At 33.6% G+C, this 24,301-nt stretch overlaps 1 protein-coding gene across 3 annotated transcripts in view; it reads left to right on the forward strand.

Annotated features, from left to right (window-relative positions):
- SBF2 (SET binding factor 2) overlaps positions 1-24,301 on the forward strand; it is a 467,005-nt gene that overhangs the window by 250,500 nt on the left and 192,204 nt on the right. For all 3 annotated transcript variants that reach the window (XM_025848643.2, XM_025848644.2, XM_073882924.1), the window contains exons 7-12: positions 12,438-12,570; positions 13,846-13,954; positions 16,240-16,353; positions 19,684-19,761; positions 21,427-21,540; positions 22,306-22,434. In XM_025848643.2, the coding sequence (XP_025704428.1) occupies positions 12,438-12,570; positions 13,846-13,954; positions 16,240-16,353; positions 19,684-19,761; positions 21,427-21,540; positions 22,306-22,434 (677 nt within the window). The remainder of the gene's footprint in view (positions 1-12,437; positions 12,571-13,845; positions 13,955-16,239; positions 16,354-19,683; positions 19,762-21,426; positions 21,541-22,305; positions 22,435-24,301) is intronic.

A 24,301-nucleotide genomic window follows, 5' to 3' on the forward strand; every position in this document is an offset into this window, starting at 1 on the left:
TTGGTTGGACTGTTGTTGAAGGCCAATATTAGACCATTATCAGAGTTCACTACCTGGGTTGGGGGTGAGATGGTGGTGGTGGATTTTATAAAGCACAGAGAGGAAGCAGATAAGACTAAGATTCTTTTGTAGCCTTGACCAGTTTTCCTGTGGAAGGTCTGAATCTAATGATAGCATTTCCTTGGTTCTTCTCTCCAAGGATTGTTAGGATAATGAATTTGTTTTTCATAGTTTGAGATGTCTCTGTGTTTGCCTGAAATAATTATGTGGACTTCTACCATCACCCCATAATTTCCTGTCAATCACCCTTCATCTCTTACTTGCCATCTTATTTGTTTCTTTGTTCCTAGTAGCCTATGTGAACTATTTTTGTTTACCTGAAGATTTGTGTCTTAAGCGTGGAAAACTGCGGGGAGGGGGGGTTTTGTTTTTGTTTTTTTTTAATGTTAGTAAGATTGTTTTATTTTAAAGATTTTATTTATTTTATTTAACAGAGAGAGAGAGAGAGAGAGACAAGCAGGGGAAGCAGGCAAGGGAGAAACAGGCTCACCGCTGAGTGGGGTGCCTGATACGGGGCTCGATCCCAGGACCTTGGGATCATGACTTGAGCCGAAGGCAGACGCTTAACCGACTGAGCCACCCAGGCGCCCCTTATTTCACATTTTTAAAGTCACAGACTAAAATGATTTTGGACCTTCAGCTATTATCACTGTTTTGATAGTTAAACAACAGTAGTCTTGTATCATCTGTACTTATACTTTTTTTTCCAGCTTTACTGAGGTATTACTGACACATAGGTTATGTAAGTTTAAGCTTTACATGTGATGACTTGATGCAAGTATATATTGTGAAATGTTTACTACAGTAAGGTTAGTTAACACCTTTGTCCCCCTCACGTAATTTTAAGTGTATGCTGATAATCTTTAAGATCTCTTCTCTTAACAACTTTTAAGTATATAATACAGTATTGTTAATTATAATCACTGTGCTGTACATTAGAGCCCCAGAATTTATTCATCTTATACCTAGAATTTGTACCCTTTGACCAGCATCTCCCATTTCTCACACCCCTGAGTCTCTCATAACCACCATTCTACTCTCTATTTCTGTCTGAATTCAGCTTTTTTTAATTCCACATATAAGTGAAAACATGGAGTATTTATCTTTCTCTGTCTGACTTGTTTCACTTAACATAATGCCTTTAAGGTCTATCCATGTTGTCACAAAAAAGGATTTCCTTCCTTTTTATGGCTAAATAACATTCCATTGTATTACACATATTTTCTTTATTCATTTAGCCATTGATGGACACTTAGATTATTTCCATGTCTTGGCTGTTATGAATAATGCTGTAATGAACATGGGAATGTAGATATCTCTTTGAGATGGGGATTTCATTTCTTTAGGATATATAATCAGAAGTGGGATTGCTGGATCATATGGTAGTTCTTTTTTTTTTATTATTAACATATAATGTATTATTTGTTTCAGGGGTACAGGTCTGTGATTCGTCAGTCTTACACAATTCACAGTGCTCACCATAGCACATACCGTCCCCAGTGTCCATCACCCAACCACCCCACCCACCCACTCGCCTCCACTCCAGCAACCCTCAGTTTGTTTCCTGAGATTAAGAGTCTCTTACGGTTTATCTCCCTCTCTGGTTTTGTCTTGTTTCATTTTTCCCTCCCTTCCCCTATGATCCTCTATCTTGTTTCTCAAATTCTTGGTATCAGTGAGTTCAAATGATACTTGTCTTTCTCTGATTGACTTATTTCAGTTCTATTTCTAATTTCCTCAGGTACCTCCATCCTGTTTTCCATAATGGCTGCATCCTTACTCACAGGATACCTTTTCTCCACTGCCTTGCCAACACTTGTTACCTCTTGTCTTTTTAGTAATCATTCTAACAAATGTAAGATGATAACTCACTGTGGTTTTGATTTGCATTTCAAATAAAATGATTTGATGCTAAAAGATGCTAAGCATCTTTTCATGGCATTCATACGTCTTTGGAAAAATATCCACTCAAGTCCTTTGCCCAGTTTTTAATCAGATAGATGGTTTTTTGTTTGTTTTGCTATCAAGTTGTATGTGTTCCTTATATATTTTAGATATTATTCCCTTATCAGGTAGAAGGTTTGCATATATTTTCTCCTATTCTGTAGGTTGCCTTTTCATTTTGCTGATTTATTTCTTTACCTGTGGAGAAACTTTTTAGTTTAATGTTGTTGCACTTGTTTATTTTTTCTTTTGGTATCCCATTGAAAAAAATCATTGCCAAAACCAATGTAAAGGAGCCTTTCCTCTATGTTTTCCTCTAGTAGTTTTATAGTTTGGGTTCTTACGTTTATGTATTTAATCCATTTTGAGTTATTTTTTGTGAGTGATGTGAGATAGGGGACCAGTTTCATTCTTTTGCATGTGAGTATCAAGTTTTCACAGCACCATTTATTGAAGAGATTATCTTTTCCCCATTGAATATTCCTGACTCAAATATTCATTGACCTTATATGTGTGAGTTTATTTCTATGATCTCATTTCTCTTCCATTGATTTGTGTGTTTGTTTTTATGACAGTGCCATACTATTTTTATTACTCTAACTTTGTAATACAGTTTTAAATCAAGAATTGTGATGCTGGGCGCCTGGGTGGCTCAGTTGGTTAAGCGACTGCCTTCGGCTCAGGTCATGATCCTGGAGTCCCGGGATTGAGTCCCGCATCGGGCTCCCTGCTCATCAGGGAGTCTGCTTCTCCCTCTGACCCTCATCCTTCTCGTGCTTTCTATCTCTCATTCTCTCTCTCTCTCAAATAAATAAATAAAATCTTTAAAAAAAAAAAAAAGAATTGTGATGCTTCCAGCTTCGTGGTTTCCCAGAATTGCTTTGGCTATTTGGGGTCTTTTATGGCTCCATATAAATTTTAGGATTTTTTTTTCTGTTTCTGTGAAAAATGTCATTAGAATTTTGATAGAGATTGTATTGAATCCATAGATGGTTTTGGGTAGTGTGAACATTTTAACAATATTAATTCTTTTGATTCATAAACACAGGATATCATTCCATTTATTTGTGTCTTCTTTAGTTTCTTTCATCAAAGTCTTATGGGTTTTAACATACAGATCTTTCATCTCCTTATCCCTAAGTTTTTAAAAAAAATTTTATTCAAATTCAATTTAGTTAACATATAGTTATTATTAGTTTCAGGGGTAGAATTTAGTGATTCAGCAGTTGCATATAACACCTAATGCTCATTACATCAAGTGCCTTCCTTAATGCCCATCAGCCAGTTACCCCATGCCCCCACCCACCTCCCCTCCAGCAACCTTCAGTTTGTTTCCTGTGATTAAGAGTCTCTTATGATTTGCCTCCCTCTCTGTTTTCATGTTATTTTATTTTTCCTTCCCTTCCCCTATGTTTATCTGTTTTATTTCTTAAATTCCACATGAGTGAAATCATATGGTATTTGTCTTTCTCTGACTGACTTATTTCGCTTAGCATGATACCCTGTAGTTCTCTCCACGTCATTGCAAATGGCAAGAATTCATTCTTTTTGATGGCTGAGTAATATTCCATTGTGTGTGTGTGTATACACATACCACATCTTTATTCATTCATGTGTTGATGGACATCTGGGCTCTTTTCCATATTTTGGCTGTTGTGGACATTGATGCTATAAACATGGGGTGCATGTGCCCTTTGTATCACTATTTTTGTATCCTTTCAGTAAATACCTGGTAGTGCAATTGCTGGGTCTTAGAGTTGTTTTATTTTTAACTTTTTTTGAGGAACATCCACACTGTTTTTCAGAGTAGCTACACCAGTTCACATTCCCACCAGCAGTGTAAGAGGGCTCCCCTTTTTCCACATCCTTGCCAACATCTCGTTTCCTGATTTGCTAATTTTAGCCATTCTGACTGGTGTGAGGTAGTATCACATTGTGGTTTTGATTTGTTGCCAAGTGATGTTGAGCATTTTTTCATGTGTCTGTTAGACATTTGTCCCTAAGTTTTTAATTGTTTTTGATGCTGTTGTAAATGGGATTGTTTTATTTTCTTTTCAGATAGTTTTTTGTTAGTGTATAGAAATGCAGCTTATTTTTGTATGTTGACTTTGTACCGTGCAACTTACTGAATTAGTTTATTAGTTGTAATAGTTCTTTGGTAGAGTCTTTAGGATTTTCTCTGTATAAGATCATATCATCTACAGAGACAGTTTTACTTGTTTCTTTCTTATGTGGATGCTTTTTATTTTTTCTTCTTCCCTAATTGCTCTGACTACGATTTCTAGTACTATGTTAAATTGAATGGTAAGAGTGGGCACCCTTGTCTTATTTCTTAGCTTACCAGGAAAGCTTTCAACCTTTTACAATTGAGTAAGATGTTAGCTGTGGACTTGCCATGTATAGCATTTATTATGTTGAGGTACATTCCTTCTATGCCCGATTTGCTGAGGATTTTTATCATGAAAGGATGTTGAATTTTGTCGAATGCTTTTTCTGCTTCTATTGAGATGACCATGTGATTTTTAAATCTTTCATTCTATTAAGGTGGTATATCACATTGATTGATTTGTGTATGTTGAACTGTCCTTACATCGCAGATATAAATCCTGCTTGATGATTGTGTATGATCCTTTTAATGTGATGCTGAATTCAGTTTGCAGGTATTTTATTGAGAATTTTTGCGTCTATTCATCAGGGATATTAGCCTGTAGTTTTCTTTTCTTACAGTGTCGTTATCTGGCTTTGTTATTAGGGTAATGCTGGCCTAAAATTAGTTTGGGAGTGTTCCCTCCTCTTCAGTTTTTTTTGAAAATATGAGAAGCATTAGTATTAATTCTTCTTTAAATGTTTGATAGAATTTACCAGTGAAACCATCTAGTCCTCAACTTTTCTTTGTTGGGAAGTTTTGATTACTGTTTCAATCTCCTTATTCATTATTGATCTGCTCAAAATTTCTATTTCCTCATGATTCAGTCTTGGTATGAACTTTTTTTTATATATGCATACTTTCTTTTTGCTTACTTAAATTAACTTTAGTCAGTTTTTCATTAACTATTGTTAGATCAATATTTCTGTGTTGATTGTCTCTAATACTAAATATAGATGCTTTAAAAATTATTAAAATAGCCAGAATTTTTCTTCAGTTTATCTTATAAACATTATTTTTACCTTTTACGTAAGCATACTTAAAATGTTGAATGTAGCTGTAATTTTCAATTCAGAAAGTTACTTTTACTTTTGAATATTTTAATGGAAAAATTTTGGTATTCTCTTTTGTCTTTCCCTGGGAAAGCTTCTGTCTATAACACTATATAATTATTCCTGAAGTGACATTAACTTTTACAAGAATATACAAAATAATCTATGTTCCTGAAATAGAAAGATGAAAATCTTTCTATTCTATGCCAGAGGAAATACTGAAGGCTTAGGGGGTAGAAAATATTATTTTTACACTAACACCTTATGAAGAATATGTTGATTGGTTAATTTATGAACCATATGATTAATGCATCAGTTGTAGAATGGTTTTTGTCTTTTTATGTTAAGCAATTGAAATCTAGTGCCTTGGATCATGTTTCTGTTTTCACTCATTTTTTTCAGCTTATTCATATAACATTCTTACTTGTTTTAATCTTATTCTCAATTATAATGGGAAAAAATTAAGTAGTCATTTTCTTTCTCAATATATGTAGTTAAATAGTTGGAGAATTTGAGTATACAAGAGATTAGACCATTACTATGAATGGCATATTGTGCTCTAAGTGGAAAAAGAGGAAATGGGAAATTTAATGTTTTACTATATCTATGATTAATCATTTTTTGACATTTTGAATATCAACTATTTTCTGTGGGGATTTGAAACAAATTAAATCTTCTCACTAATCTGTTCTGGGACACTTTTCCGAAGAAACTGCTTACCATGTGTACTGTACTCTGGAGGCCTAACGATCTCTTGGGAAGACTGTTCCAATTTAATTTTTTTGTAATAAATAGCACAAAGAATGCAGTTCCTATAATGCTCACCTGCAGGAGCATTTTTTTTTAATCAAATGTTTCCAAAGCCAATACCATATGCCAGGTCTGTGCTAGTCACTAGTCATATAAAGATGAAAAAAATCACAGTCCTTATCTAGATAAACTTTTAACCTAGTAGAGAAATATCCATATTTTAAAAATTATATTACAGTATATAGTTAATGCAATACTAGAGATACCAAGAGCCAAGAGAGATACCAAGAGATACCTTACTAGCTAGAAAAGAGGACAAAGGGCATTACAGGCAGAAGGAAGAACATAAGCAATGGTAGAGAGCATAAAAAAGTTCTTCATAAAATAGTAAGAGGTTTGATGAGACTTAAGTTGTAAGAAATAGACTGTGATCAGGAAATTAATTGCTTTTCTTTTGACAATTAAAGATTAAGTATTTATGCTAGTTTTGTAAAGCTAACCATTTTTAAAATACCAAAGGCTGACTGACAGTGACCAACTGAGTGCTTATTGACTAGTGTACTACCCTTGCTGGAATTACACATTAATAAAGCATGTGGTTGCTACATGATATAATTTGAGGACAGTTCAGAAGAATCCTGGTTCAAAACTATCTTCTCCCTTTTCCTTTCCTGGTGCTTAAATGCTATTATTAAATAGTTATCTCTATCTTTGTAAAAGTTATCTTTTAATGAATGCAAATGCCTTGAGGCAAGATAGCCATTAAGAGTTGTCCTTCATTAAAAAAAAAAAAAAAAAAGAGTTGTCCTTCATGGGGCGCCTGGGTGGTTCAGTCAGGTTAAGTGTCTGCCTTTGGCTTAGGTCAGGATCTCAGGGTCCTGGAATCTAGCTGGCTTCAGGCTCCCTGCTCAGCGGGAAGTCTGCTTCTCCCTCTCCTTCCCTTCCCCACCACTGGGGCTCTCCTCTCTCTCTCTCTCTCTCCTCTCAAATGAATAAATAAAATCTTAAAAAAAAAAAAAAAGAAGAGTTGTCCTTTCTCACAAAATTCTCTTGTCCAAAATTTCATTTTGCTTTCAGCACTTAGGGATTAATATTCTTACCAAATATGGGTACTCCATTATTGAAGTATGCAACTTAAATGATGGCAGGATAAATTACCTTCTTTTTCTGTGCTCTGTAGCAGTTTGTACCTGTCCCTGTTCTGTTGTGTTTAATTATTTACTTACCAACCTGCCATCTTCAGTGAACTGTGAGCTCTTATGAGCCTGCCTCCCATTTCTTTATATCTATCCTTAGAGTTTAGCAATTTCTTATACATCTCAGCAGCTTGGTAAAGGCTTAACAGTGGAGGAAAAGGGAAAGAGGAGAAGAAAGGAAGAAGTTTTAATTAAGAGTTATTTCTGCCAAGGTAATTCCCTCTTGTTTGATCCTTGCTTTAACTCTTCAGTTACTCAATATATTATCCTTCCCCTCTGTTTGCTATTCTATTCCCAAGACCCCTTTTGCTTCCTGCTTAAATGTAGATGTTGAAGAGATTTAAAAACCCCGTCAGTGGTCAGTCAGAACTGGCACAGACTAGGAATCTGGGCCATTTGGGATTGGAGTAATCTGATGTAATTACCCCAGACTCAGAATCAATTGTAGGGTTAAACAAGAAAAGAAATGTGTTGTACCTTTTTACACAGTTTTGGTTGAGTTGGGCCATTTATGGATTGTTACTTGGGATAAACACAATTAAATTTGAATTATTTGTGGTCATATGTATTTGTTAATTGACTTCCTATTTATAGGTTCATAAAGTATGTTTAATTCATGTCACACTCAAGGGAATAAGCCCATGTTCATAACCACTAAAATATACATGGTTGCCCAATTCAGTTACCTTTTAAACTATTTTTTACTTAGATTTCCATTTCTAATATATTTGGAAATGATATACTGAATTTGTAACATATTAAACATTACCTCTCAGTGATAGTTATAAAACTAAACTATGTAAACCTGTATAAAGCTTTAGTTAATTTGTGAAGGTAGAGATCTTGTTTTTCTTTATTTCTATATTCCCAGTGCCTGAAACTTGGTAGTTACTTGACAGATATTGATCAAATAAATGAGAAATCTCCTTTTCCTTGACTTGTGTTAAGTCATGACCATTATTATATCATTTTCTCTGTTGTGGATTTATGTAAAAGAACTATAATAAATTGTTTAAGCTTTCCTAATATATATCCTGTCTTGAAACCATGGCCTTCAGTTCCTCAATTTGCCCATTTGAACACTAAGACATAGTGTTGTATCTGTGCAACATATCATTATTATTCAGCGAAGGAGACAATTCTGGGGAAAAGTTTTTGGTGGTGTTTTTTTCAAAACAGGAAATAAATACATTTGTTAATGTGTGATGTTATGAATTCTAGAACTTTAACCCCTAAAGAAAAGTTAAGATCGGAAGTAATTTTTCAGAATGTTTTACTATTTGAATAATCAACAGGATGTGTGTGCACCATTGTAGTGAAATCAGTAGTAATTATCACTGGAATGTTTGTCTGTCTTCTCTACCATTATTGTGCAGCTTTAGATGGACATTGACTACCAAAGACTAGGAAACAATTCAAGATTATGTAGAAAACTGATTATGACTTGTAGTTCAAAGAAATTGAATTTCTCAATAACTGCATAGCTATAAACACAGCAAGAAACATTGCTATTTAGGAATAAAAACATTAATTTCTTAAAATATTTGAGATTGTTATATCTGAAACTCAAGAAAGCGTCTGTGATATTTAAGAATACAAAATTTAGGTAATCTTCAGTTAGACATGGGTAAATTATTTGTATGTATATACTATATTATTTTCTGGATAATGGAAAACTTCCCCTTTGAGCACTAGAATATTGTCCCTAACTCATTTCTAATATAAATCCTAACTTAAATCCTGTCTTAGTAAGTATAGTATAATATTTCCCGCTTGGTATCATAAACTGATTGTTTTGATTGATGTAAGTGGATAGAGTCCCTTAAAACTACATGCCTGCCTTCTTCACGATTTATCTAATACTAAATGAAGCTGACTATGAATATTATCTTCTGATGGATTATCAGAATGTATTATTTTTTTTGTGGGGGACTGCACAGGGTTCAGATAGGAGTGGAGAGGAAAAAGTTCTTCCCCAGAGTCTTCAGGAAAGAAAGCCTAGATTCCTTTTCATGGTATTCAAATTCTTCTTGAACATTCCCCTCATAGAACTACTTACAGGTTTCTCAGTGCCTTTTCCTCCTTAGTCCTCTGTTTCTTTGCACGTAGTTTTCTGTCAGCTTTGAAAGCCTTTCTGCTCTTGTCTCCCTCACTAACTTCTTATTCTTAAAAATCTAACTCAAGGGTCTGTTCCTTTGGCGGGCCCAGTGTAAATCACAGGGGCCTTTAAAAGATGAGAGAGGAAGACAGAAGAGTCAGTGTCAGAATGATGCATTCTGACATCACATAAATGAGAAACACTCAAATGGCTTTTGTCAGCTTTGAAGATGGAAGGGGGCCATGAGCCGAGGAATGTGGGAAGTTGCTAGAAGCTAGAAAACCCCAAAATAGGACTTATGTCCTGCTGAGCTTTAAGATAATACGTTTGTGTTTTTTTAAGCAAATACTTTAATCATAATTCTAAATTACTTATTTTTATATTTACATAGATGTTTCCATAAACCAAGAAAAACTGAGCTAATAAGTATTGTACATTTTTTTAATGGTTAACATGTTTTGAAGAGTTTTTATTAGAAAGTGATCAGGAGCTGGTTGAAATTCTTCCCGTTAATCTAAAGTATCTATTATTATTTTTATTCATAACAAATTCAGGTCTAAGCTTCCAGAAAAGCTATATTGCCTAATACCATAATCGGGATGACTAAGTACTTGACATCCTCCCTCTTAAGCACTAGCTTAACCTAAAGTGATTATTTTAAGAATTAAAAATTAAAGTTGTAATAATGTTTCATATTGAATGAGACTAAAGAAACACAACAACTAAATGGAGAATCTGATCCTAGAACAAATCTTGACTGTAGGAAAAAATTTCTAAAGAACAATATTGTGGCCAAAGCAATCTTGAGAAAGAACAAAGATGGAGGTATCATGCTTTCTGATTTCAAACTATACTACAAAGTAATCAAAATAGTATGGTACTGGCACAGAAATATATAGATCAATGGAATAGAGTCCAGAAATAAACCCATCCTAATTTGGTCAATTAATCTATAAAAACGGAGGCAAGAATATTCAATGGGGAAAAGACAGTCTTTTCAATAAATAATGTTGGGAAAAGTGGACAACTTCATGCAAAGGAATGAAACTGGACACTTTCTTAAACCACACAGAAAAATAAACTCAGGTGGATTAAAGACTTAAATGTAAAACTGAAAACCATAGAACTCCTAGAAGAAAAATTAGGCAGGAAGCTCTTTCACTTTGGTCTTAGCTGTATTGTTTTGGATTCATTTCCTTAGCCAAGGGCAACATATTTTAGATGATTATCCCTTTACATTTATATACTTTCTATGCAATTTCACTCAGTCTGAGACTTGTCCTCATTTTTTATGTTATTTTTTGACAGAAATTTTCAATATAAAATAATTGAACTTATTAATCTTTTAATTTATGATCTGTGCATTTTACACTTTCCCTATCTGAATTTTTAAAGTTATTCTCTGACATCTTTTAGTGAAAGTTTTAATATTTCTTTATAGTGACTCATGTCAGCGTTCAGACAGCTTTTCAGTTCACTGAAACATTTTTGAGTGCCTATTATATATTCAGTGCTATATAAGGCCCAGTGTTATCTTTGAGGGACTCACATTTTAATGAAGGGGACATCAGGTACAGTGAAGGTGAACAAAAGAAGCAGAGTTATCAAGCTGAAAGAAGTGTTCTAAGAACTCAGTTAGTTTACTATTGATCATACAAGTGTGGGAGGTAGCAACTGGGTTGGAAATATGGATGTAAAACCATAAAGATATTTTGGCATGGAGCTCAGCCTTAATCTAGTAGTCAGGTGTCTTCAAACATTTTTAGCATCAGAACCCTGACTTAAAAGCAAATTAATGTTAGCAACTTCAATAATTACAATAATAATCATAATACCAGCTAATGTGTCTTGATTATTTAACATGGTACCATACCGAGAATTCCATGCATTATCTCATTTCTTCTTTATAGGAACCCTCTAAGATAGGTTTTAAAATTACTCTCATTTTACCAAGGCTCACAGCGATTAATATATAAAACAGGTTGAAGCAAAGCTTCTCTTAATAAATTGCTTCTTTGGAACAGAATACATTTGAAAGTAACTACCCAAAAGAATGGGAAGATACTGAAGTATTTGAAGCATGAAAGTGACATAATCAGATTTGTATTTTATGTCCATCATGCTAGACTGTGGAGAATAGATCTGAACTGAATAAGGACTGGATTAGAGAAACCAGTTATAAAACTCTTACATTATCCAAATGAGGTAAAATTAAAAACCTGAATTGTAAGTTCAGGTATATCATATGAGATAAGTTGGGAATCATAAAAGAGGATAGCAATTAATAATGGACCAAGAAGAAATTTGCATGCCTCGTGTGAAAGGACAAGCCATGGTAAAGGGAGTTATAGGAAGTATTTTACCTTAGAAGACTTTGATATAGTGGGTCCATGTCATTAAGGTTCAACTAATATTAAAAAAAAAAAACCAGTAGTAAAAAGGAGAAGATAAGAAACAATGTATTTATTTAACTTCAATTCATTAAGTATGAATGCTGTATTTTCTACCATTTCTACTAGAAAAATAGAAACAGGACTTATAAATTCTGTACTAGCAGAGGGGATAAAAGAAGGTCCAGGATAATTATTAATCATTTAGAAAGGGGAGAAAAAAGGTAGAACAAATAAAAAATATTGAATACGATTATATATATGTATATATAGAAATAATCACTGTAAGTCAATTAAATGATCTACTTAAAAGACAAAGGTTGTCAGACTAGATTTATTAAAATGTCAACTGTATTTCCAAGAAGTAGAGAAAGGTTGAAATGAAAAGATGGAAAAAGACATACCAGGAAAATTTCAACAACAAACTTGGCATGGTTATATTAACATCAGACAAATGGACTTTAAGGGGGGAAAAAAGTTATTTTGAACAGTGCCAGCATCTAAAACAGGAATTTAAGTACAGTCCATGGAGATGAAGTTGAAAAGAAGGTAATAATGTATTTCCAAGCAACTAATATGTTCAATGAGTGTTACATTGATTTGAAGAATAAAGATAAACAAAGAGAAAGTTTGGAAAAACAGATACTCATAGGTTATATGGAATTTATAGTTTAACCAAATAGTTTTTTTTAGAGATTTCAAAAATACTGGCTTTTTCGTTCCATGTCATTCTTCGTCTGTTTGTTGGCAACACATATAAAATGAAATGCATTTGGTAAGCATTTGCTCTTGTATTTTCAGGAATTCAAAATGTCCTCAGCCTCTTTTGTGCAGTTCTCACAGAAAATAAGGTTCTCTTCCATTCTGCAAGTTTCCAGAGACTTAGTGATGCTTGCAGAGCCCTGGAATCTTTAATGTTTCCTCTTAAATATAGGTGAGGTTTTTAACTTGGTACTTTAATTTGTTGCTAAATTCTGCATTACTTACTGATGATTAGTTGAAATGTCATAGCACAATAGTTTTGAACCACAGGGGCATATTTTACAAAGTTATGCTGTACACATGATTCTGATGGAAATCTAACCTAGAATTTGGAAATTTTCCAAGTTGTTCATTACTGAGTGTTGATTAATTTAGTGCAAAAATAATTTGAATCATATTGTCAGCAACATTTAATTCTCTTTGAATATAGTTAGTGGTGAAAGTCTTAAGTTAGTTTTGTCTGATTATTTGATATAAAAGAGTTATTAATTTTTGGGGTTATAATGGTATTATGGTTATATTAAAAAAGATCCCTTACCTTTTTTTAGATACCTACTAAAGTATTTATGTATAAATGATAAGATGTCTGGGATTTGCTTCAAATAATATAGTAGAGAAGAGAACAATTTTAAAATGGGTAGAAACATAAATGAGACCTTGCATTGGTAATTGTCAAATCTGCATTGGATACATGAGGCTTCATTTTCCTTTTTTCCTCCCTATTTTCTGGGGGCATAGGGGAATGTTAAAATTTTCCATAGTAAAAAGTAAAAAACAAAACATCTAAACAATGATGCCCTGATAGTGTTATGAATAAAATATTTTCTAATATACTATTTTATCAATTTGATAATCATAACATTTTTGGAAAATTAAGGTCATACAAACTAGAAAAAAAATTTGGACTGTTTCAGATTTTATTTAAAAATTTTTTTTCTTTTTTTTAATCTATGTGCCTTTCTTAACCCCTAGATAAGAGCATTCTAGGCCTTAATTTTTATACTTTGCCATTCTGAGTGAATTCAAACATCAGGTATAGAAAATGGAATTTGAATGATTGTTTTATTTAGACAAATCATCATTAGTATTAAGGGAGAGGGCCCATCAGGTAGTCATTGTTACCTCCTGGATATCGGATTTTTATGTAATGAAAGATGCTTTCAAGCAAGATTGACAAACCTAAAGAGACTACTTGCCTCCGAGGAATAAGGGATAAGGAAGCTGCCCTGGGTTCCATTTACTTTATATCTTGTTATATCTGATCATCTCTTTCAAAACATGAAGATTTTTTTATCTTTTAAAATATTTAATATTAACATCCATGAGAATATTATTGATAATTTCTAAATGTAGGTATTCTGAAATTCATACCACATACAGGTGAAAGAAAATATGTTCATGTTATGGGAAAACAAATATAGCTCACGTACGCTTTTATTATTTCCAGTTATCCCTATATTCCCATTCTCCCGGCTCAGCTCCTGGAAGTTCTGAGTTCCCCGACGCCTTTCATTATTGGAGTACATTCTATCTTTAAAACTGATATCCATGAACTTGTAAGTATTCATCTTTAAATTGCCAGTTATTGAGGCCAAAACCTTATCATATTTCTTTGAGTCCTATAATATTTCAACTAATTACTATTTTCAGATCTGTTGCATTCCCAACAGGAAAGATTGGCTGGAAGAAAAGCATCACTGAAAAATATAAATACACTAGTTTCTTCTTATAGCAAGTATGGAAGATCTTCAGAATGAATTTATTAATAGTTTTAAATGCCCATCTTTTGACATATTAATTTCATCTTTCTGTATTCTCCATCCTATATATGAGAAAGGAAGATGAAATAATCCATTAATTAGTATTTTATTTATACTTTTGTTATGAGTGCTGTAATATATTCATATTTTGAAATGAGGCTGTGTTAATCCTGAATGGCTGGTAGCTAAAAAGCAAAAAGCATTTGCAAGAGTGAAGGGTTTTAGTGGAATATGAACCCTTCAGTATGAATGCCACCAAATTATTCTTTTCTTAATGCCATATGAATAGAAATACCAAAGAAGAAAAGGAATGTTCTATATTTAAGCCAGTTCTGGAATAATGTGTTTACTTCTCTGTACTGAACTTATTTAAGAGGTACTGTCACAAAAAAATGAGCTTCAGAGAAGGACATCCAGGATTGTCAAGACTTTAGAAACTATATCCTGTGAGGCCCTTAAGGAAATTTTCTCGGGTAATAACCTGATACTGTTTGATAGCTAAAGATAAATACTGAAGTGACCGTTGTAGGAAGGTTCATTTTTTGTAGCTCTGAAAAGCTGAAATAGAATCAGTAGATATAGCGGATATAGAGACACATTTTTCCTCAGTAGAAGAGCTTTCAACTATTAGAGCTGGCCAGTGATGAAAAATGGGTTGCCTTAAGTAAGGAATGTACCTGTAAGTGGAGTACAAGGAACAAATTCCATGACACTTTTCAGGGAGTTTAAGAAAAATTCTTTACTGAAAGGGTGGGCTGTATCATATCTTCAATCCACAGATTCTTCAGATTTTGTAATTCTACTCTTGTTTTAGTTTTAAATGTCAACAGAGATAACTCTGTTGTTAATTATACATAATTATAATTATAATCAAATCATAGGTGTCATTAAAACTGAAAAAGACAATTCAACATTGTAATTAGAAGCAAGACCCTCATTCATATATTATTTTCCTACTTTATATGTTGATATCTAGTTCCTGTTTAACTTTGGTATCACCATATAAAATATGCATAAATCAATAAACATACTTAGTAAAACCTAGTTAGTACTAATTAGAAGCATACCCGTCTGGTTGACAGGTAATTTTTTCCCACTAAATATAAAGTTTCTAGAGGTAGGACAAGCCAGATGTTTCCAAAAGTAAGTTTCTTAATTTTTAATCAATAAATTAGAATGAATTTTAAACCTATTATCAGCATTATAACTTCAGCAGTCCTGGCTAGTTTCTCTGTTAATTTTTATGTAAGTTATTTTTTTTAAGATTTTATTTATTTATTGGAGAGAGAGAGAACACGAGAGGGGGGAGGGTCAGAGGGAGAAGCAGACTCCCTGCTGAGCAGGGAGCCCGATGTGGGGCTCGATCCTGGGACTCCAGGATCATGACCTGAGCCAAAGGCAGTTGCTTAACCGACTGAGCCACCCAGGCGCCCCTATGTCAGTTATTTTTAAGTAGACTATTGTAAAATGCTAAAAATCAATTTCTTTCTTAAGCACCCAAACAGTACCATTTTGATATATACCAGTTGCTTTGTTTGTTAACTCTTGTAATGAGTACTATATTATTTAGGATATGGCTAAACTACTATACCAAAGCATCCAAACTACAGTGGTTCAAAAGAAATGGAATTTTATTTAACACTCATGCAGCCGTCCATAGTGGTGTTCCATTATATCAGAACGGCTTACTCCATGAACTCATTCATGATCCAAGCTTCTTTCCTTCTTGTTTCTTCACCAGAATTGCCTTAAGCATTGGCATCATCTGAATGTTCAAGGTTGGGTTGTTGTTAGTTCATAGTTTCAGCCTTAGGAAGGAGAGAACATAGCAAAGCCTTATATCCTCTCTATTTTGAATACCTGAAAGTGTACACATCACTTCTCATATTCCATTGGCAGAAACTTAGTCACATGCCACAGCTAATTTCAAAGAAAGCTAGGAAATACATGGTAGTTGCTATGGACAGTCAAGAGTCTTTTCCACACCTGCTTCCTCTCATTTTGAATTAATGAAGGTCAGATTACTTTGCTTGGCAATAAATGCATTTTATTAATTATTGATTAATTTTTCTCTCCTTTAGCTAGATGTAATCATAGCAGATTTGGATGGAGGCACTATTAAAATTCCTGAATGTATTCACCTCTCTTCCCTCCCGGAACCACTTCTACATCAGACTCAAGCAGCTCTTTCTTTGGTATGGCATTTTTAATAGTAATTTTCTTTTGATTTAACTATAAACTCAGGTAATTGGAACTAGATATCATTGGCAGTATAATTACTTTAAAAAGAGTTATATATTCTTAAAACATGAATATATTCTCACAGAATATTTAGAATAGGATTCTTTACTACATATTATCTGAAGAATATACTTTAAATTGTGACTGTTTGTTTTTTCTACATTCACTCTTTCACTCAGCATATTTATTTAGTAGTTAATATATACCGAATACTGTATTAAGTATTGGAAACATACTAACATACCTGTGAAAATAAGACCGGACTCTGCCTCAAAATCCCTGGTTTCCCTAACATCCATTATTGGAAGATAGTACCTGCTCCTTTTCCTTCAGCCTCCTTGTTGGCATCTCTTTCCTTTTTGGTAGATCTGCTACTTGCAAATAGTGTGATACTGTCTTGCCAATGTTTTTAAGTTACTACAGAAAACTGTAACTTATTGAGAGATTAAATATCCAACATTCTTTGGAGTAAAGTTTTAATAACTCTTGTAGTTTGGGTGTTTCTCACTGATACATTTAATGTTTTTATAGTTATTTTATCTTAGTTGATTTTTTCTTTTTTATAATTTTTTTAAAGTAGGCTCAATGCCCAGTGTGGGGCTTGAACTCATAATCTTGAGCTCAAGAGTCACATGCTCTACCAACTGAGCCAGCCAGACACCCCTTACCTTAGTTGATTTTTAAAATTAGAGCATTGTATTTTACTGACAAAATTTTAGGTGCTAATTTATTCATCATCAGAAAATTGAAACTTAGAAATTATGCATTCCTTTTCAAGCCTTACTAGAACTAAAGCCTTCATATTTTTTTTTTAGGGGATGGAAGGGGCAAAGGGACGGGGAGAGAGAGAATCTTAAGTAGCCTCCAACATGGAGCCTGACATGGGCTCAGTCTCACAACCTTGAGATCATGACATAAACCAAATCAAGAGTTGGATGCCTAACTGACTGAGCCACCCAGACACCCCAGCCTTCATATTCTTGAATAATATCCCAGTCTTAGCTGTTTAAAAGAATTTTCCCTTTATGGGGTGCCTGGCTGGCTCAGTTGGAAGAGCACTGATTCTTGATCTTGATCTCAGGGTCATATGTTCAAGCCTCACACTGGGTGTAGAGATTAATAAATAAACCAAAAAAAATTAATTAAAAAATATTTTCCCCTTAAATAGTAACTTAAATAGGAACTCAGAGTCTAGGATTACCAGGAAGGATTTTATTCTTAGAATATTTTCAAATTTCTATTAGTCCTTATATTGTTAACAGTGGTATCAATGGGATGTGAATATTTAGAGAAGACTGACTTTTCCTAACATAATCTAGAATACAAGATGTGATAGAGTGGAAAGAATACTAGTGCAGGACGGAGGAGACCTAAATTCCAGTCTGCATCTTGCCACTTGATACTACCGAGCAACTCACATTCTATCTCTAGGCCTCTGTTTCCTGGACGTTATCTATAGGATGAATGTTGAATGCATAGGATGACTAAAGGACTGTTTACCAAAGTGAAGTATGGAGATGATTTTGGGTCGCATGTGAAACCTTTTTATTTTAATAATTATGTATTTATCATAATAAAAATAACATAAAAACCTATGATTTCATAGATGATATCATCTAAGAAAATACTAGGTTTAAATAGGTGAGTTGATTTAAAGACAATTTAAAGGAAAATATTAACTAAATAACTACATTGGTAGTATATGGATATAGCAGAAGCTGAGAAGGTAGTATTTGAGTGATTGAAAAAATGTTTAATGTTTCTAGAAATCATAAGTTTCTAAATCTTATATATGATTATTTAATAATGATATTTATACTTATTCAGGGATTAAGTATCAGAATGAACAAATATTAAGATTTTAGTTCTTAAGTCAATGTCTCCTGGTAGAGATTCTGCTGCACACTGTATATCTTAACCTGCAACACCTATGCCACCAAATTTGATCAATGAATTTGGTAAAACTGAGTATCCTGTTTTTGTAGTTGTCAAGCACAATGGTCAGTTGTGTGGTATAGTATAGTGCTGTGAATAAGACATGAGAACATAGTGTATTATCAAACTAGAACCAAAAAGAAATCATATTTGACGAACTGGGTGGGAGCTTTGATACACAATTATAACAGCTTCATTTGGTTAGTAAATAATTGTGATCAAATGGCAACACAGTACTTGAACTGTGTAAAAACCATGAACGATTTCTTAGACATCAATTATACTGTATTATTATATTGTAGTAATGATTGGGTTATAAATATTGTCAATATTTTAGTGTCAATTTTAAGTATTGTCATGAAGCCATGTAAGCAAGGGTTAATATATAATAAAGGCCCCTTTAAAATTTTGTGTGATGCATTTCTTAGAGTTGAGCTTTGTGGCCATTCAGGAACCTTATAGAACTGGAAACCTTTGATAAGTTATTTAAGCATTCTTGAGCATTTCCTCATCCAGGGGTTAGCCAAAGTATTTTTGTCTATTATATGTATACTACCCAAACTTGCGTATTTGAAAATAATTCTGCCAAGAGAAAAATTTGCTACTTACTGATGAAATTTCATCTTTTTCTCTGTGTTAAGTCTTGCATAGATCTTTACCTAACTGCTCCCCAGCCTGCTCTTCTTCAAAACCTAACTCAGTTATTACCTTTTTTTTTTTTAGCTTTCCCTAGGTTGAATTAATTATACTTGATGCTTCGCTTATTATTCTTTATATATTTATAGTACTTGCACATTGTTTTGTACTTTTATCCCTCTAGACTGTGAGGCTCATAAGCTTATTCACTTGGTCCTCAGTATTTCAGTTAATTAATTAATTAATTTATAATTACACTAATAAACATAAAAACAAATGCTTGTTTAACATTTTAAACTATATAGACAAATCACTCTGCCCTAGACTGTTCCCTTCCCAGAGGTAACTAGTATTTTATAGTTTAGTGTATATTCTTTCAGAACTTTACATTTTCATTTATATGTTTAGTGTGTGTAGGTAGATAGATAGATCAACAGACCAAGAGAGAGGTTTAAGGTTTGTTTTACTTTCAAATAAATGAGACCATACTTATGTGTGTTTTTCTAGCACATGTTTCTTCATTAAATATTTTGTCTTGGAGATCTTTCCCCAGTAGTACATACAGAGCTGCCTCAGTTAACTGTATTGTTTCCTGGAGGAAATATATTGTTATTCATGTACTGAAACTTTTTCATCTTAGTATTCCAAGTAGGTTAAATAATAGGTTTTACTGCTATTAAGATTTTGTACATAACCAAACTTCTTTGTTTTAGATTCTACACCCAGATTTGGAAGTAGCAGATCATGCTTTTCCCCCTCCACGAACAGCTTTATCCCACTCAAAAATGCTGGTAAGAAGTTTAATATTTCAATTTGATGTTTTTAAATAGAGCTGTACTTTTATTTGTAGGATTGTTGAAGAAGCTGAGTGTAGTGAGAGTCAGATGTACAGCCTAGTATAATAAGTGTACCAGATTAGATGTTCTAATTGAATAGTCACTGACTGATCTTATGACCTGCTCTCGGAGGAGCCACAGGGCAGCACGCAGACTGGGAGGGAGTCGAGGTAAGACTGTTGCCCTGAGGAGGCAAGAGTAAGTGTGTGTTGTAGCCTGGAAAACCATGCCCAGTATCAAATCGAAAGGGCCAGGCAAGGATAAAAGGGGGAAGCTTACAAAAAATGGAAACGGATATTGTTGACAATGAGAGTCAAGTTTGACAGGTAGATGAAAATAATTCCAGGTAGAAGCCTTGTAAGTAAGAGTTAATATATAATAAAGGCCCTTTTAAAGTTTTCCCAATGCAAGGAGGGCATGTATTGAATGGAGCACTGGGTATTATCCGCAAACAATGAATCATGGAACACTACATCAAAAACTAATGATGTGCAAGACTGTTGAATCACAGATCTGTACTTCTGAAACAAATAACGCAACATATTTTAAGAAAAAAGAAAAAGAAGAAGATAGCAGGAGAGGAAGAATGAAGGGGAGTAAGTCAGAGGGGGAGACGAACCAGGAGAGATGATGGACTCTGAAAAACAAACTGTGGGTTCTAGAGGGGAGGAGGGTAGGGGGATGGGTTAGCCTGGTGATGGGTATTAAAGAGGGCACATTCTGCATGGAGCACTGGGTGTTATGCACAAACAATGAATCATGGAACACTACACCAAAACAAATGATGTAATATATGGTGATTAACATAACAATAAAAAATTAAAAAAAACTAATGGAATGTATGGTGACTAACATAACATAATAAAATAAAATTAAAAAAAAAACAAGTTGAATGAAAATAATTATAAATTCAAAAGAGAAATAATTAAAATAAAAATCTAAATTTCACCTGAAAAAAAATTTTTCCCAATGCATTTCTTAGAGTTGATCTTTGTGGCCAATCAAGAGCCTTACAGAACTGGATACCTTTGATAAGTTATTTAAGCATTCTTGAGCATTTCCTCATCCAGGGGTTGACCAAATAAATTTGTAAGTTTCCTTTCAGTTCCAAAACTATGATTTTTATTAAAACCTGAATCATCAAAACCAATTTTTAAGTCATACCTTATTAATATAGGAATAGATTTTTTTAAGTTAGATAAACTTTGGAAGAATTTCATAAGCTTTTAAAATACAGTCTTTTGAGTTTTTTTCTTTTATATTTGTGACTGTAATTCTTTTGATGGAAGTAAAAATCAAATGACTTGGGAAAGATGTCCTTCTCTAACTTGGTGAAGGGGGAGACTGACTTTTTCTGAGAGGAAAATTGGATATACTATAGGCAAGTTTTGTTTGGTTCATTTGAAAAAAGAACTATTTAACAGCCTACCCCATTCAGTAATGAGCCAGGCTAGATGCCCACCACTCAGGACTGCCACAAGTAAGAGTTATGTGTAGGAAGTGCAGACAGATTGATTCAATAATCTCTCAGGTTCTTTTCAACTTTTTGTCTTTGTGATATTTCTTTTTTTTTTTTTAAAGAAATTCAGTTACCTAACGTGTTTCTTTTTATATTTTCAGGATAAAGAAATACGTGCGGTTTTTCTTAGATTATTTGCACAACTTTTCCAAGGATATAGATCATGCCTACAACTTATAAGAATTCATGCAGAACCAGTAATACATTTTCACAAGGTAAGATGATACATTACCATGTTGTATGTGTCCAAAACATGGCCTCTAATTTAATAAAACAACTTGGTTGTCTTTTTTTTAGCTGTGTATTTTGACCTTAGTTTATCAAATGTGGTTATTTTTTAAGTCTCTGCTTTGTGATTAGATGATAATTTTTAACAACACTGTGGAACTGACATGTTTTTCGTTAGAGTTTGTTAATTTAATTTAAAATTTTTTTTCTTTTATGATTTATTTAGTTATTTTGGAGAAAACGAGAGTAATTAATTAAAAGTACAAAAATTAAAATTTAATTCTAAATTAGTTTTTCTTTTTTTTTTTTAAGATTTATTTAGTTATTTTGGAGAGAAAGAAAGTGCCCAGAGGGGAGGTAGAAAGGGAGAGGGAATCTCAAACAGTCCCCACTAAGTGCGGAGCCCAACAACGTGGGGCTCCAACTCACCACCCTGAGAAAATGACCTGAGCTGAAATCAAGTCAGCTGCTTAACCAACTGGGCCACCCAGGCGCACATAAATTGTTTTTTCTTTTAAAATTGAGTGTTAATTTGTAATTTCTTCTCCCACTTTATGGACAGACTTACTGTTATTCTTTCGAATACATGTAATATTTCAGATATCAAAAGCCCTTTTTGAAAGACTGTATTTTATAACAACACATTTATGCGTGAAGATATTTATTCAGGCTTTGATCTTTCTGTTTTTGTTTTGACCATTCATCCATTACTAAGTGATAAATTATTCATTTCACTTTTTCTTTCTTTACAGACAGCTTTCTTGGGGCAGCGTGGTTTGGTTGAGAATGATTTCCTCACTAAAGTTCTCAATGGAATGGCATTTGCAGGTTTTGTTTCAGAAAGAGGTCCTCCCTATAGATCCTGTGATCTCTTTGATGAGGTATAGTTCTTATCAAATGAATGCATATTTGCAGACAAAATTGGACTAGTGATTAAAAGTAGAGGAGTAGTATTTTTTTAATGTAAATTTAATTAGCCAACATATAGTAGATCATTATTTTCAGATGTAGTGTTCAAGAATCCATCAGTTGCATGTAACACCCAGTGCTCAAAATCCTAAATGTATTATAAATTGAATATCAAATAATCCAAACGTTACTTATTATTATGCTTATTAGATCTTGGTATTTATAATGTGGATTTGAAAAATTAGAAAAATATAGGATGTCATTTTAAAAAAAAAAAAAAAAAGAAAAATATAGGATGTCACAGAAGTACATAAACATCTTGAACAACTGAATTTAAGTAGTTCATTAAAACCTTTTTGAAAAAGTGACAGTGATTATATAAATAAAACTTATTTTTGAAGGCAGTAATACAGTAATTCCTTTATCAGTTTCAGAGAAAGAAAAAGGTCTAGGTTTAATATATAGGTATGTGATTTCAGACTACCATTACATTTAGTCTATTAGTGTCATAGAGCCATAGTTTGGGTCAGTGGCATTCTTTTTTTAAAATTTTATTTTATTTAAATTCAATTAATTAACATATAGTGTATTATTAGTTTCAGAGATAGAGTTCAGTTATTCATCAGTTGCATATAGCACCCATGCTCATTACATCATGTGCCCTCCTTAATGTCTGTCACCCAGTTACCCCTTTCCACCACCCACCTCCCCTCCAGCAACCCTCAGTTTGTTTCCTATAGTTAAGAGTCTTTTATGGTTTGTCTCCCTCTCTGATTTGTCTTCCCTCCCTTTCCCTATGATAATCACTCAGTGGCATTCATACTAACCAATAATCAACATTTGTCTATGTCCCGTAGGAGATCTTAAATATATGGAAGGCAGATTTCATTTCTATCTTCAAGGAATTGGCCATATAAAGGGAAAATTAGGACAAATGTGACTCCAAATAAGGATACTGTTTCGTCTTAGTTGTGATTTATTTTAACACATCTTTCCATTTATCATTTAACTGCGTTTACAGCAGCTCATTCTGGTGGATAGAACAATGAATACTGTTCCCATTTCAATTTCTTTTTTTTTTTATCATCCATTCTTTTTTTTTTTTTTTAAGATTTTATTTATTTATTCCTGAGAGACAGAGGGGGGGAGAGAGAGAGAGAGAGAAGCAGAGGGAGAAGCAGGCTCCCAAGGAGCAGGGAGCCCAATGCAGGACTCGATCCCAGGATCCTGGGATCATGACCTGAGCCAAAGGCAGACGCTTAACCATCTGAGCCACCCAGGCGCTCCCCCTTTCAATTTCTGAAAGAGCACTGTATTGGAACCAATAAATCTAAAAGTTCTCTAAAGTGTATAAAAGGAAAACTTTAGCACCCAAGATAGTGGAGAATAGTAATAGTGATTATGTTTTGCTGCAGGTGGTTTTATTTTGTTTTTTGTTTGTTTGTTTTTATTTATTAGAGAGAGAGAGAGAGAGTGAGAGAGGGAACACAAGCAAGGGGAGTGGGAGAGGGAGAAGCAGGCTTCCCGCTGAGGAGGGAACCCAATGCTGGGCTCAATCCCAGGACTCTGAGATCATGACCTGAGCCAAAGGCACATGCTTAACCAACTGAACCGCCCAAGTGTCCCTAGGTAGTTTTGTTTTGTATGGAGAAAATAGGAATCAAGTTATTAAAGATCTCGGTTCAGAGAAGGATCTTTTATTTTCCGCAAAGATTGTTAAGTAATCACAGATAAGAATGAAAGAAGGGGCACATGCTGTAGTTCTGAGTATGGAGACCTGTACCAGAAACTTTAGTTAATAACACAAAGCATATGAAAACTTAGGAGAGATTGCCCTGT

Source organism: Callorhinus ursinus, unplaced genomic scaffold, assembly GCF_003265705.2.
Source record: "Callorhinus ursinus isolate GAN/ISIS: 27379988/994484 unplaced genomic scaffold, GSC_fseal_2.0 scaffold49, whole genome shotgun sequence".
Taxonomy (NCBI): Eukaryota; Metazoa; Chordata; class Mammalia; order Carnivora; family Otariidae; genus Callorhinus; species Callorhinus ursinus.